General features: G+C 35.6%; 1 protein-coding gene across 1 annotated transcript in view; it reads left to right on the top strand.

Annotated features, from left to right (window-relative positions):
* Nucleotides 1-6,758, top strand: part of LOC127938900 (trifunctional enzyme subunit beta, mitochondrial) — a 9,940-nt gene extending 3,182 nt beyond the window's left edge. Inside the window, exons 7-16 of the mRNA XM_052535812.1 lie at nucleotides 370-457; nucleotides 573-760; nucleotides 2,176-2,356; nucleotides 3,195-3,316; nucleotides 3,439-3,518; nucleotides 3,991-4,038; nucleotides 4,687-4,774; nucleotides 4,901-4,975; nucleotides 5,898-6,062; nucleotides 6,143-6,758. Coding sequence (XP_052391772.1) covers nucleotides 370-457; nucleotides 573-760; nucleotides 2,176-2,356; nucleotides 3,195-3,316; nucleotides 3,439-3,518; nucleotides 3,991-4,038; nucleotides 4,687-4,774; nucleotides 4,901-4,975; nucleotides 5,898-6,062; nucleotides 6,143-6,178 — 1,071 coding nt within the window. The 3' untranslated portion in view covers nucleotides 6,179-6,758. The remainder of the gene's footprint in view (nucleotides 1-369; nucleotides 458-572; nucleotides 761-2,175; nucleotides 2,357-3,194; nucleotides 3,317-3,438; nucleotides 3,519-3,990; nucleotides 4,039-4,686; nucleotides 4,775-4,900; nucleotides 4,976-5,897; nucleotides 6,063-6,142) is intronic.
* The last annotated feature ends 8,847 nt before the right edge of the window (nucleotides 6,759-15,605 follow it).

Raw genomic sequence — 15,605 nt, 5'->3', positions numbered from 1 at the left:
ATATATTTTTTTGTAGTTTAAATTTTAGATTAGTGCATACAATTAAATTAGATGACAATAAGAAATAAATAAAAAGAAGAATTATATATATATATCACACATTTACAGCCTAGCTACAGTGTGTCAATTTTATATCTTTATATATCTATTTTATAAGTCAACTGATAAGTTAACTGAAATCAAATTATTTTATTTTAAGTTATTATTATTATTATTATTATTATTAAATTTTTTAATTGTATTAGTTTAGTTAACTATGTTAACTCTGATAACTAACCGGAAAACAATTTCTTACAAACTTTGGTTTCTGATTATAAATTTAGTTTGGATGTTCATTTATAAATAATTATTTGTAATGTTTTCTTGTAGGCGGCTCTTGGTGCTGGATTCTCAGATAAGACTCCTGCTCACACAGTGACTATGGCGTGTATTTCCTCCAACCAAGCGATGACCACAGGTACTGACACAACTTTTGGTGATGGTAGATGTAATTGAATTAAAACTGAACCTGAAGGCAGTTTATAGAAGACTGTTAAATGGACTGAACTATTGATTGTTAATTTGTTTTCTAGCTGTCGGTTTGATCGCTGCCGGTCAGTGTGATGCTGTCGTTGCTGGTGGAGTCGAGTTTATGTCTGATGTTCCCATTCGTCACAGCCGCAGGATGAGGAAGACGATGCTGTCACTTAACAAAGCAAAAACCCTCGGGGCTCGACTCTCTCTGCTGGGCTCCATCCGCCTCGCTCACCTGGCACCTGAGGTACTTTCGTTACCCATAATACACCTCATATATCACCCCCAGCACACCTCAGTTTGAATGTCTAGGTACCAAATCACATAATACAAATAGGGTATTTGTCACTCCAAATCTTTGTGCAAAGGGATCCACGTCATATTTATGCAGATGGTAAAACCTGTCAAGACTATTTTGCTGAAATCGATTCGGGTTTGAATCTGCCTAATGGCGAACTTTCTCCCTTTTCAAATTACCCCAGAAATGCATTTAATTTCAATGAAAATTAAGCAAATAATCAAAAAGTTAAAAATAAATTATCGGGTTGGGTTAGGGTAGGTGTGGAAGTGCTTATTGTCCCGATAAGGTTGCATCCATTTAATAATATTTTGAAATAAATTTTAAATTTACACTCAGTAAGTTATTATTGCATACTGTTTTATAATGTACTACAATACTGAGGTCTAGATATTGCCACTATTTGCAATGAGTAGTATAAATAGCAGAAAATCCTGCTATTTTAAAATAGTGTAAACAATATAACTATTTGCACTTAGTGTAAATATCATCCATCACAATTTGGACTTAATGTAAATAGCATCTATCGCTATTTAAACTTATGTAATGAATATAGCTGCTTTATATATATATAAAATATTATTATTATTACTTTTTTTTTTTGTCCTAGCGATTTGCAGTGCTAGATTTTGGTGCTGTTTTTCAGTGTCAGGACAGACCAGGTTCAATGTTAGCTCCTAGACCAAGATATTGCTAATTAAAATGCTCTGTGGCTGAATATACAAACAAAATCAGAGTTTTCCTACATTTTTATTTTTTATTATCCTGACGACACGCAATTGAATTGATGTTTATATCTGTAATTAAACTTAAAGAATCAATAGAATTGTAGTAATTTAGATGTATTATAATACATCATATCATTGCATATTATATTGTCTGTTTATTAGTTATTATAAAGCATTTATTCTTCATGGCCACTACTTTTACTTCCCTAACATGTAAACTTAACACTTACCTTACTTAATTAATAAGCATCATATTATAATTTTTTTGAGACAAAAGTCGTAGTTAATGGATTGTTAATAGGTAGATTAGGACCTTTAAATATAGTTTGACTAAATGCATACATAAGATTGTCCCCTCTATTTTAACTGCTGCCCCCCAGTTGAAAAAAATCTTCGAATCGCCTCAGGACACATTACTGATTTTTTGTAATTCTCAACCCATTCTTAGTGATGCCATCAAGACAAATGTCTGATCAGATATTATACCCTTTTATAAAAATCTGATTTATAAAATGCCATATATCACTAGAACAGCTATATCTCAGTGTTTTCGTCTGTCTGAATACAGTCTGTATGGTATTGTTGGGTTCACTTCATTTAAAGCTCTTACATGTCTCTCTCTTCACGTGTGTTTAGCTGCCGGCTGTGGCCGAGTTCTCCACAGCCGAGACAATGGGTCACTCGGCGGACCGTCTGGCGGCTGCGTTCGGTGTGTCGCGTTTAGAGCAGGATGAATTTGCTCTGCGATCTCACACCCTCGCAAAGAAAGCTCAAGACAGCGGGCTGCTCAGTGATGTCATCAGCTTTAAAGTGCCAGGTGAGCAATTAACACAACTATACTTGCCACAACATTTCAGCCAGTTCTGACCATTTTTTTCTTTATCTTTATTTTTATATCATTTTGGACTTTTTATCTCAAATCTGTAATTAGTTTTTCTTGAAATTCATTTATTTTATTTTTCATAATTGTGATTTTTTTTTTTATATAACATAAATAGTTTAAAGTTTATATTTATTTATATTCCGACTTTTCTGACTGAGAAATGCAGATTTGAGGGAAAAGGGAAGAATAAACTCAGAATTGTGAATTTTTTTTCTGCCCCGGAAAGAGGAAAAAAACTATATATATATGTGTGTGTGTGTGTGTGTGTGTGTGTAATTGTGACTTATATTACCATTCAGATTTTTTTTCAGAAAAAAGGAATAATTTTCTTCTCGCAGTTTTGAGTTTACAATGCATAATTCTGTTTTCATAAAATATTAAATTACTGGGACCTTTCTAATCAGAATGGTAAGTTTATGTTTGAGTTTGTATCTTGCAATTATGACTTTTCTGACTGAAAAAAACTGGCAAAATTGTGAGATATAAACTTGAAATGGTGAGCGGGGAAAATAATTGTGAGCCGTAAAATGACCTTTTTTGCTTTTTATCCCGTGGTGGAAACAAGTTTCCATACTTGTTAGTTATTTTTATTAATTCTGCTTGCAGGAAATTTATGAAAGTACTGTAAGCAAATTAATTGAACAGAAAACAAATTTTTATTAACACTTCTGAGGACGCTTTCACACCTAAGTCTGTTTGGACCAAGCAACAGTATAAGTTCAGAAGCAGTTCAGATGGTTGTTTAAATGTTGTGATGATGTGTTTGTCACAGGGAAGGATATTGTGTCTAAAGACAATGGGATCCGTCCTTCCACCATGGAACAGATGGCCAAACTGAAACCTGCCTTCATCAAGCCTCACGGCACAGTGACGGCCGCAAACTCCTCCTTCCTGGTCAGTTCATCTCAGTTTCTGGTTTAATCCAACTTGCTTTTACCAGCCCTTTAATCAAAGGGATATCTGTCAGATTTATCATGAGCTCTTTCCCTTTGTGTGTGTGTGTGTTGTTCACTCAGACTGACGGAGCGTCTGCAGTTTTGATCATGTCAGAGGAGAAAGCTCTTGCTATGGGTTACAAGCCTAAAGCGTATCTCAGGTACAAAACAAAAATAATGCCTCACATTAAAAAACTACCAGAAGGAGCATCTCACTGACAACATCATCTGTGTTTTCCTAAACAATTTAGCTGATCTGTCAAAATTTACCCATGAATCAAGTGTATTTAATGAGTTTAAACTGCAAAAAATCTGAAAACCAAATATTTGTTCAGATACGTATGGAAGTTTTAGTGTTTATTCTTTCAAGGGAAATCAACTTGTTGAATCTGTTATAGGATAAAGTGTTTTAACATTGAATAATGAAGATGCAATTTACTTTTAGGTAAATGCAATTGTTGAATATTTTGAAATGATGGTGAAGTCTTTCCATTTTGCTCAGTTTCCTGCGGCTGTAGGTGTCATGTGTTTATAGTGTCTCATTACAGCAGACAGACATCATTTCTTCAGCACACAGCGCCTCATGCTGCTGATGCTGATGTTGATATTACGTCTGTGTGTTTTTACCTTCAGAGATTTTGTGTACGTGTCTCAAGACCCAAAAGACCAGCTGCTTCTCGGGTGAGTTCCTGCCTCTTTTCTTCTTTTCTTTCCTCTCCTCTCTCTTTCTCTTTCAGGCCTGTGAGGTTTTGTTATTGCTGTGGTTTGGTTGTGTTGTGGCGTGTGAGTTTCTGAATGACATACATAGAGGCTGCAACAAAATGACTCTTTGTTTTAGATTTCGGTTTGAAACCTGTTCTGTTCTCTTTTTTATATGCTACATCTTCCTTATCTCCTTTGATATAAAGATAGAGATTCTTAATAGAGACAGGCTAATAATCAGTTAAATGAGTATATTGCACCAATAATGACAATGTTATACTTTTAATTCTACTCTGGTTCTTAAACACCATGTTAAAAGATGGAGTGATTTATTCGGTGAATTGCTTGCATACATTAATCAGCTTTTTACACACTGCTGTTTAAAAGTTTGAGGTTGGTAAAATTTCACTGTAAAAATAAAAAATTATTGCAACTTAAAATCTCTTTTTTTAATGGAATATATAGTAAAATGTAATTTATTCCTGTGATGCGCAGCTGAATTTTCAGCATCAATACTCCAGTCTTCAGTGTCACGTGATGCTTCAGAAATCATTTCTACCGACAGTAGAAAGTGTCGGTCTCTCTCATGTCACACACACTCATGTGTTGGTTTGTTTTCTCTCACAGGCCGACCTACGCCACACCAAAGGTCCTGGAGAAGAGCGGTCTGACCATGAACGACATCGATGTGTTTGAGTTCCATGAGGCTTTTGCTGTAAGCATCCCCTTCCAGATTTCTACTGATACTGTGTTAAAAATCCAATGCAAGAACACTTACTACATTTAGTAGTGATTGTGTGTGCAAAGACTTTAGTTGTCTGCTGTATTTATTTTTTTACAGGGTCAGATCATGGCAAACCTGAAGGCAATGGAATCTGACTGGTTCGCCCAAACATATATGGGCAGAAAAACTAAGGTAGGTGTATGTTTACACTAGAGGGGGTGAAACCCAGGAGGGCTTTATTCATGATTCTCTATAGTGCCCTTGAGCAAGATGCTAAACCTCAGGATACTCCAAGGGGATTTGAGCGAGAATAAATGTACTGGATGTAAGAAATCATCAACTAAACAAAGCATAATTAAAAAAACTAGGTTTATTTTTTTTTAAGAAAATATGAGTTGCATTTGCCATGCAAAGCTCACCGTTTATAATGCATTGATTTATTGTTGCTGAAGTTGACTCAAAAAAAAAAAAAAAAACTTATTTGCTGAATGAAATCCAACACTTGTTTCTAATTTTGGAGTTCTAATTTTCAAAAACATAGGGTCTGTTTTGCTGGAACATGTAACACTTTTGCATAAAATATGATGCATTTCATAGCATCTTTGCCTTCGACAATCATTTGTAAAGTGAAGACGTCTTGTATTAATAATCACCAGAAAAACTGCCACAAACACATGATTCCTGTCTTCCTCCGAATCTGTATGAATGATTCTAAAGACATTATTTTGTGCTTATCCTGATTTTTAAGGTTATAATTATGGGCAGTGACTGAAGAGAATGCTGTGGGTGTTTTACTACATCAAAACAGCAACAGAAAATTGCATATTTTGTGAACAAATTTTTATTTATTTATAAATGTGTTGAAAAGTGTTTATTTGGCTTTTGAATTTAATCTAATTATTTTGAAAAGCATTTGTTGCTCTTGTTATTTTGATGAGTTTACTAAACTCTGCTTTATAAAATTTGGTAATATTTTTGGAAATGAGCAGAATTAAAAAAAAAACAAGATGTAAGGCTTTTAAATAATGGGTTGAAAATCTTCTCTCTTTTGATGAGCCACGGTAATGTTGATGCTATCGATGTTAATGAATGCTCATTGTTTCTGTTTTCTCAGGTTGGTGCTCCTCCGATGGAGAAGTTTAACTCATGGGGAGGTTCTCTGTCTCTTGGACATCCGTTTGCGGCCACCGGCTGTAGACTGGCGACCACCGTCGCCCACAGACTGCAGAAGGAGGGTGGTCAGTACGGCTTGGTGGCTGCGTGTGCCGCTGGAGGACAGGTGTGTGACACTATATAACCAACAAAGCATTTGCACACTTGGAAATATCCTCATAAAACTCTGTTGTATGTGTGTTGCAGGGTCATGCTATGGTGATCGAAGCTTATCCCCAGTAACCATCAAACTTCCACAGACTGTAACACATGGACTCTGTAAATAACGTGCCGTATTGCCTTGAAATGTTCATGATCTATTCATTATCTGGAGGTTCTTGATTTGAAATGAGGCTTGAGACATGGATGTAAACGTTGACGTAGCTTTACTTGAAAAAGTGATAAGTAGATAAGTTAAATATATTTTGTCTTCTAAATATAGCAGTTAAAACAGGCCAGTTGTATTCTTACACATTACAGAAGGGTATAATTCACATTTGATTCTGAAATCTATAGTTCTAGATCTTTTCTTCCTAATTCTAAGCATTCTATAATCTCCAGATAATGCTTCATTTTATCTATGAAGTTTAACAGCTGGATCTGCTCTCACAGTTTTTTTGTTGTACAGCAGTATTAGCTGTTGTTTAGTTTTTAAGGATAGGATTGTAAGATTGATTGATTCTGTATCAACCATAAAGACAAAGGTAATGCACTTACACATATATGAGCCTCAGATTCAAGCAGGAGAACATCTGTAGAACTCTGTGATCCATTTCTCAGTTTTCTAGTGGTTTGTACAAATAAACATTATTTGAAATCGCCAGTAATGCTAACATTTTTCTAAAGTTTATGAAATGCATTTTGTCATATGTGACCCTGGACCACCAAACCAGTTTAAGTCTCTGGGGTATATTTTTAGCTAAGAGCCAAAAAAAAAAAAACATTGTAAGGGTCTAAATTAATTAGGATATTAAGTAAAGATCATGTACCATGAAAATATTTTGTAAATTTCCTACCGTAAATATATTAAAACGTAATTTTTGATTAAGTAATATTACGCACCCTCTGATTCCAGATTTTCAAATAGTTGTATCTCTGCCAAATTTTGTCAGATCCTTATAAACCATAAATCAATGGAAAGCTTATTTATTCAGCTTTCAGGCTGACACATAAGACTTATTGTTTTTCTTTCTTTTCTTGGAAATAATTAATGTTCAGTTTATTAAAAAAGAAAATCTTTTTTTTCCTTCACATTTTTCGGGATAAACTTTGGTACACACCCTTTACCCTAAATTCTTTTTTAGTACTTTTTTTATTTTTATTATACCCTTGTAATATAGCTATTTACATATATGAACTTACTATAATGCTAAACAGCACTGTATTTTAGTTCTCTTTTTGAGGCACTTTTTCTATATGAATATAAAATAATACATAGTATTTTTTTTATTAGTAATGTTATTGTAATGAAACAAGAGATAATAACGTGGCCCTCAGTCTTAAGCATAATAAAATGATTGCCTCATATTAGCGCAGCATTACGTCACGTGCAGCGCAAGTTTTACGCACATTCATAAGCGGAGCGCTGTTTACGGAGTGTAATAATTGTATTCATAAGCACCAGAGGATGATCCTGCTCCGCCGCGAATCCCAATAGGAGCGTTTCAACTCCTCAGAAGATGAACTACAAATAATCCCGACGCAAGTTGTTTCCCTCAAATTGCTCGTTTGCCGTCATCTCACATTCCGTAAAACGTCGGCATCATTAAATTATTTTTAAACGAATTAATTCCAATATTCTTCCAAACAAGCGTCACGCCTCAAGCCTACTTCTATATTTGCGTATTAATGTCGTTATTTGTGCAGAAAAGTTTTTTGGAGCGCTTCAGAGAGGTGGAGAGAGAGAGAAAAAAAATGTTTTATCCAAATGCAAAAAACTGAGTAAAATGTAAATAGCGGTTGCGTGTCGGTTTTTTTGTTTTAACTTTCAAACGTCGTGAACCCGCGAGACGGGCGCCGCAGCGCACGCTTTGATCAGAAGCGCGCCTTTTATGCCGTTTGACTGGAGAATGCGCGCGGTGCTGTCGGTACAAATCTACCTCACGCTCCTCACCCCGTCAAACGGAGAGATGGAGGAGAAAGAGAGAGAGAGAGAGAAAGTCAGGTGGAGGGAGACACTTTAATCTCGTCCCTCTGCTCGCGCTCGCACCTGCAGACGAGCGCGTGCGGCCCCCGCGCGCCTCCCCGAGTTTAACGCGCACGGTTACCGGATGCAGCTGTGAGGCCATAATAACAAACACCGGCTGTGAAGAAAACATTATAACATTTAAAAAGCCTCCCGCTCAGGCTCTTGGGAACCGAAGGTAATTGTTTATATAGGATAAATCTGTATTCTGAACCTTGTTTGGGGGGAATTTCCGTTAGTAAACTGGCAGAGAATATAAAGAAAATTGTTAAGCTCAGATGTTGATTCTGTAGTTTTACGAATCACTTTCTCAATATTTTGTTTGCATTTGTTTTTTGGAGGGCTTAAACAAAAAGTACCATAGTTTTATATCAAGTGACTTGGAGTCGACTGCGATGTAAACAAACACCAAGATACATGACAGTATAAAACAGTAATTTTACAGACTATATATGTATATACACTGTAGCTAGGCTGTAAATGTTTGTGTGTCATATACATACATACATACATATATATATATATATCACACACACACATTTACAGCCTAGCTACAGTGTGTCAATTTTATATATCTTTATATATCTATTTTATAAGTTTTTAATGAGTGGGTCAAGATCAGTTAGTGTGAACTCAGATCTAATCAGTTTTTTATTAAACATAAATGAGGATAGGAATCCAAGATCAGCACTTTCACACTCATCTCGCTCACTTGGTTTATTTGTATCTTCCCATAATATTAGTAAAAGATCAGCTCCTTATTGACAACATATTTATTATAATTAGGCAATAATTATTATTTTTTGTTTTTTTACTAATTTGCTCATTTGTTTTAGAAACAACGTTTGGAGTTTGATTTTCTTTTCAAATCTGCACTGAAAATGTAACAAATTTCCACAGATTCAGTTTGACTGTTCAGTTTTCACCTATGAGCATCACTTACACTTATGCATTTATCCGACACATTTTTTCCAAAACGACTTACAGTGCATTTAGGCTGTACATTTATTTATTTTTTACCCGTATGTGTGTTTCATGGGAATTGAACCCATAACCTTTTGCACTGCTAGTGCAATGCTCTACCACCGAGCCACAGGAACATCGCTAGGCTCAACCTGAATGCTGATTAACTTCCTAATTTCCTATTTACAGTCCTATTATCATATTAATATTGTTTATACCAGTTTTCAAAGTCTGTGATGTAATGCGTCTCGAGCAGATTTATTTGCAGTCAATGTGCATTTTATCCAGAAGTAGTCCTGTACGGTTTATATGTTTGACATACCGCAGTGTTTTGTGCATTGTTTCGTTTTGTCTCCTATCTTTCGCACGTTTGCCTTAAACACCCTAGAGAGGGAATAAACTATTTTTTTTCCCCGACTCTAATTTGTAAATAGCATCGATCGCAGCTGGCAGGAGATATGCCGGTGGATTCATACAGAGCGAAGGATTTATTTTGTTTTTAACAGGGTGCTGACACAATTCTCATTACCGGACAAAAATCATTAGCAGCTCCACAGCTACATTCAGACAAATCGAGTAACTGTTAATTTTTCCACTGAGGAACCATGTGTGAGAGAGAGAGAGAGAGAGAGAGAGAGTGAAAAGGGGGAGTTGGATCTGGTGTGAAAAAAAATATAATAAATTAAAATGGACGACATGAATTGAGCGCCGAATGTCAAACACTGTCAACAAGATGGCTCTCTGTCACGGGGAGAATTTGAGACATTAACAGCTTCTGTCATTCTGCTGACAAAATGGTAGCAGAGATTTCCCAGGGTGCCGAGATGACTGCTGGCGTTTGTCAACAAGCCGCTGTCAGCGCGGAGAGAGAGAAAGAGCGAGCGGGAGAGAGAAGGCATACACCATGTCACTGACAGCTACCACACCAACATCCCATGAGTCCTCGCCACCCAGAAAGAGTGCGAGGAGAGAAAGACAAGAACGGATGGAGGAGGAGAAGAGGGAGACATGGATAGATGGATGGATAGAAGGAGGGGTGCAGGTCTCTAGTGCGCCTTTCATATAAAATTGCAGGAGGAAAATGAGCTGTCACTCCAATTCCCAGGATGCTTTGCTGTTTAGCATAAGTGCACTGTGTGGGCTGCTGTCGGACAGACTGACTCAGAGAGATAATTAACTAAAGCTGCAGTTTCTCTCCTCTCCCTCCCTCCGCCAGACACCTTCTCCAGCGCTCATCTGCATTTTTGCCAGAGGCGAGCGGTTAGCACAGGAGCCGGGTGGAGAGAGGGTAAGAAGCCAATTAGTCAGGTGGATGGATGAATGATTGACAGCAGGGTGCTACCTGAGTCTCACTCTACATTAATGCCACTGTGCTCGGCTCGGCTCAGTCTCAAACACGCTGCCGTTCCTGTGCAAGCGCGGGCCCGAGATCGTCCTGCGCCGCCGCAGCTGCTTTGTCCACTTCCCGTCCTGTCTGTCTTGCTCTCATTATTGAAACCCTTTGTGGCGAGTCCGAGTCTTCTCTTGCACCTATCCCTTTCTCCTCCACGCTTGACATGGCTACTTTAAGCATTTCCCCGAAATCTGTTTGTAGGCATCGTTTAGGATGCCAAGGGCCGTATAACTATCACATGTGTGTATGGTTTGCACCTGTGATCTCATGATCGATTCAACACAATGAGATGTCTAATATAATAATAACTCTTATTCTTTAATAGGTCAGGTGTACACTTTTGGTCTGAATTGACGTCGAGATTGAATCCTGGTGCGAGTGTAAACTTTCACCTGAACCTCAGACGTCTGGTGAGATATGATAAGTCATATTGTGTCTGTGGTTCTACCTGTCCTAGAGATCATTTCAGCCAAATTTGTGTCAGACGCACTTAGAAAAAAAGGTACAAAATCGGTCACTAGACCAGTACCTTTAACATATAGGTACTAATACAGTATGTACACTTTAGGTAATACTGTATACCTTGAAGATACTAATATACACCATGAAAAAAAGGTACAAAAGTGTACCTTTTGAAAAGATACCACCCCAGTGACCTCTTTTGTACCTTTTGTGTAAGAACTGGCACAGGCCCTATGCCACGTCTTATTTTTGGCTTTTTAAATAACTACATTTACATGCAACCAAATTCCAAAGATACCCTGCACTCGTGCACAGTAATGCATATGTTTCAATGCAATTTGACTGAATTTAAAATTTAAATGCATTATATTAAAGATGGTGTCTACCCGAGGATTGATTTGTAACCCATATCTGTGCAGATGTGCAGAAACAAGTAATAGGTTTTAATTTGAGCTTAATTAATTTATCAAAATTCATGTTTAATTTCCAATTTTTGTCATTTTTTAATTAGTTAATGATATTGTGTTCAAAGAAAACTAAAAAAGGCCTATGTGGTATTATTAACTTTTGTCTCACTTTCGCAAATTGTTATTGTGTTTATATTTCTATTTGTCTTTCTCAAATGTCATTAAAATACACTGTAAATTCAAAAATGGAAGTCAGTGCATGATGAAATGACTTTCTTGTGTTCAACATCCAATTTGGATTTTAGGGTCTTTCTATTTACTGCTAAAAATGGTGTGTGTTCATGTACCCTTCAGTTGCAATTAGCTCTGAAAATTAGAAATCATACAGCAGAATACTAGTTATAGTGTGAAATTGATTTAATCAATCATATGCGTTAATGCATTAACTTTGACAGCCCTGGTTTTGATTGACAAGTGTGTTACATAATGCACGCCATGTTTTCAAACAAGACATTTCTAAACATCCCTTCTGAATGTGAAGCTTCACACCAAAATGAGGCAATTACTTCAAAAGAGTATTTTTGCTGAGCACAGTGAAGCGTGTCAGCAGAACTGACAGAGCGCAGGTCCGTGTGAGGTCTGGTTCAAAACAGGGAGACCCAGCGTTTAGTGTCTGTTTATAGACGTTAAGCTAGTGAACGGAGGGAGGAGTGCGGATACTACACCTTAAGGGCATTTTTCCCTCTGGCATTTTACTGGCTGTGGCGTCATACTGCTAGCAGCATCAAAACACCGGCAGCCTGTGTGAGCTGACAAGATGAAGGGAACGTTGAGAGGGCCGGTGTGTTTGGTGAGAGAGCATCACCAGCACAGGAGACATTCAAACAGCATTACTGTACTGGGCTGCTGAAAGACAGGCCATCGACTGACTTCAGAGCAATTTTAGTATTTTTATATGCAATTGTGACTGTAATTTATTTTAGGTATGAGGGAGAGATGTCCCTTATAGAATAGGCCTGAGTAGAGTGTGCAGTTGTGACCTTTGACCCTAACAGACCATCTGATGTATGCTGCACACAAAAAAAGGGCAAGACCTTATACACCAATAACTTTACCAGGGTTATTATAGTAAAAAAAGTAAAACTAAAACTAGAAGAAAAAAAAAATTCCTTGAAATAAAATAAACATTGGAATAAAGTAAAACATATTAAAATGTAATCTAAATGTTTAAAAAAAAATATTTTATAACATCTACTATAAATATCAAATATATATAAATTAAATAAAAAAATATATTTATATATTTTATTATATATTCAGAAATTTTTTATATTTATAAAATAATATAATATATATATATAAATAATATTTATGTATACACACACACACATATATACAGTATATATATATAAGTACTTTATTTCAGCCAGTTACCAATGAAACATTTCATTTTTATTTACTTTAACTTCATTCACTAAAATAAGTAAAACTAAATTTATTTTTTATTTTTTTAATTTATTAAAATATTTTAATAATTATTTATATATTAAAAATGCTAATAAAATTGACAACATATCACAAATTACTATAATATAAATAAAATTAAAAACTAACCTTAAGGATTAATTAAAAACTACAATAGTAAATCAGTAATACTAAAAAAAACAACAACAACAAAAAAACACTTGATTTTACATACTTTCTAGGAGTCAAATGCACAGCTTTTTATCAGTCCACCAGAAAACATCAAGTTTCCAGGCTGCTTCATTGTGTTTCCAATAGGATCTATTTTAGGGTTTTAACCAATTAATATTATATGCATTTACTTTATTTCGTTGTTTAAGAACATTTAAGTCGTGTATATGTCAATTTATCTCTTGCAGTAATCATTCCTCATCTTTGACTGTGCTGGAAACCAAAATGTGGCAAAACAAGCAGGAAGCGCTCCACATTTGTGCTGGAAGGTACAGTTTGGTCTGATTTTTCTCTATGCATTTTTCTTTCAGAATAAGTTTCCTAACTTTTTTAGAAGAGGGAAATGAAGAAAACGTACTGATAAATTTAGCTATTTTTGAAAAGACAAACAAAAAGTTATGTCTGTTTTTTTATAGCTCAAATAAGGCTAAAAAAGCAGCAACTGTCTTTTTATTCTAGCAGTAGGTTGAATAAAATATGCTAAAAGAAGACTGTGAATGCAAGCCGTTCACTGACAAGGTGATAAGAGACTGAATTGTCTTATTTATTATTTTTCCTGTAATACAATCTGGAAAACAAGATCTGCTCCAGATGTACGCATGTTTAGATGTTGCTTTCCACAGGCTTCTCTTATCATGTTGTCACTGAATTCCTTCATTCCACTGTCTCATTAAAACATATTCATTGTGATAACACATAACAATGTTAAGACATGTTTCTCTTTTTTAAAAAGAGAAAAGCCAAATCTATTGAAAATTCCTGTTATTATATATATCTATACATGTGTTTGTTTTGCTCTCCACTAAAGTAAGTGATATATACAAAGAAACTCATGTATATATAGCAGTAATGTATTAAATTGAACAAAGGTGACAGTAAAGACATTTATAATGTTACAAAAGATTTTTATTTCAAAGACACTGTTCCTTTGAATTTTCTGTTCTTCAAAGAATCCTTTATAAAGTAGCACAGTTTCCACAAAAGTATTAAGCAGCACTGTTTTCATCATTTATAATATTCAAAAAGAAAATCTTAAGCAGGTGATCAGTATGTTATAATGATTTCTGAAGATTGAGCTTTGCAACACAGGAATAAATTAAATTTTACATATATTCAAATTGAAAATGGTTATTTTGAATTGTAATAATATGTTTACAATATTACAGATTTTACTGTATTTGTGAAGAAATAAATGCAGTCTTGGTAAGCACAAGATTGTATCGAAAGTCGTATTGGTTTGTGAAAGTTGTATTTCACAAACCTTCCTACCTCAAAAACTTTGTTTTTGGACAATTGTTGGACAATTTACATGTCAATCATGTGACTTTCAGTTGTTGACTTGAGAATACAACTGTATGTTTGTGGTCTAACACAGGCATCGGGTTGTGTAGATGGTAACCCTCATTTGTGAAAGATTTTACAGCTAATCAAATGAAGTTTTCCATCTAGACATTATCAGGCAGCAGGCACAGAGAGGAGAAGGCGTATATGAATGCCCACTGGGTTTTATGGCCCTCAGGGGCTATTATGTGGGAAGTCGTGGCTTAGTGGTTAGAGAGAGTTTGACTCCTAACCCTAGGGTTGTGGGTTCGTATCCCGGGCCAGCAATAACACGACTTAGGTGCCCTTGAGCAAGGCATCTTATTCCTGTGGTCAAAGCTGGATTTTCAGCATCATCACTCCAGTCTTCAGTGTCATTTTGAAATGCTGATTTGCTGCTCAAGAAACAAAAAAAGTATTTATTTCTTTAAAAAAATTGGTTTTTAGTTTTATGAATCGTGTATATTTTACATCCAGTGTTAAAGTTTGTTGTTATCATCCTAATTGAGATTCTTATTATATATATATATATGTATAATCAATGCATTATATCTCAATGCATTTTTAGTTACCAATTCTTAAACCTTTGGTCCCAGATCTTAAATATCTGATTGCATCTTATGTTTCACAGGTTAAATTATGAGTAGCTTATGGCCTGGCAAGCTAGTTTCAGGCAGTTTCTTCCTGAGCTTGACTTCACCTCCCTGTCCCCATTGTACTATTGGGTGTATCGCCGAATACTGGTTCAGGCTTTTTACCACTGTAACTAGGTAACCCCTAAGGATGAGATGTCAGCATTACTGTTTTATTCATGTTTTGTAGCTTTGGATTTACCACCAGAACTTTACGCGCACTAGCATTTGTCTGCTGCTGAAGGCAATTTATTTGACATGCAGCTTTGAGAAATGCCTTATAGTAAAATATTATTAAAATGTTCTTTAATAATTGTGACCTGGAACATGCAATTAGTCAAAAAGTCATACATGGTGCATTTTTACATTTAAGGATGGATTGCATTTAAACCAACTGTAAACAATTCCAGACTTCAAAAGTTTTTAAGCAAACTCAGATGCACCCAAGTTCAGAAAACTGCTTTCACATCAAACCAAACGATCTGATCTCAAGTCCTTAAGCTCTATTGTCAAATCATCCTCAAAGTAGCTTCCCCAGCACTGTTTGAGATGATTTTATGTGTGAACTGCCGGTTGGTTGTGGTTTATGTTGTACATAGGTATCTGTCAGTAA

Source organism: Carassius gibelio, chromosome A20 (assembly GCF_023724105.1).
Source record: "Carassius gibelio isolate Cgi1373 ecotype wild population from Czech Republic chromosome A20, carGib1.2-hapl.c, whole genome shotgun sequence".
In the NCBI taxonomy this organism is placed as follows: Eukaryota; Metazoa; Chordata; class Actinopteri; order Cypriniformes; family Cyprinidae; genus Carassius; species Carassius gibelio.
Note: the sequence above shows the minus strand (reverse complement) of the source record. Positions and strands in the feature narration are given on the sequence as shown.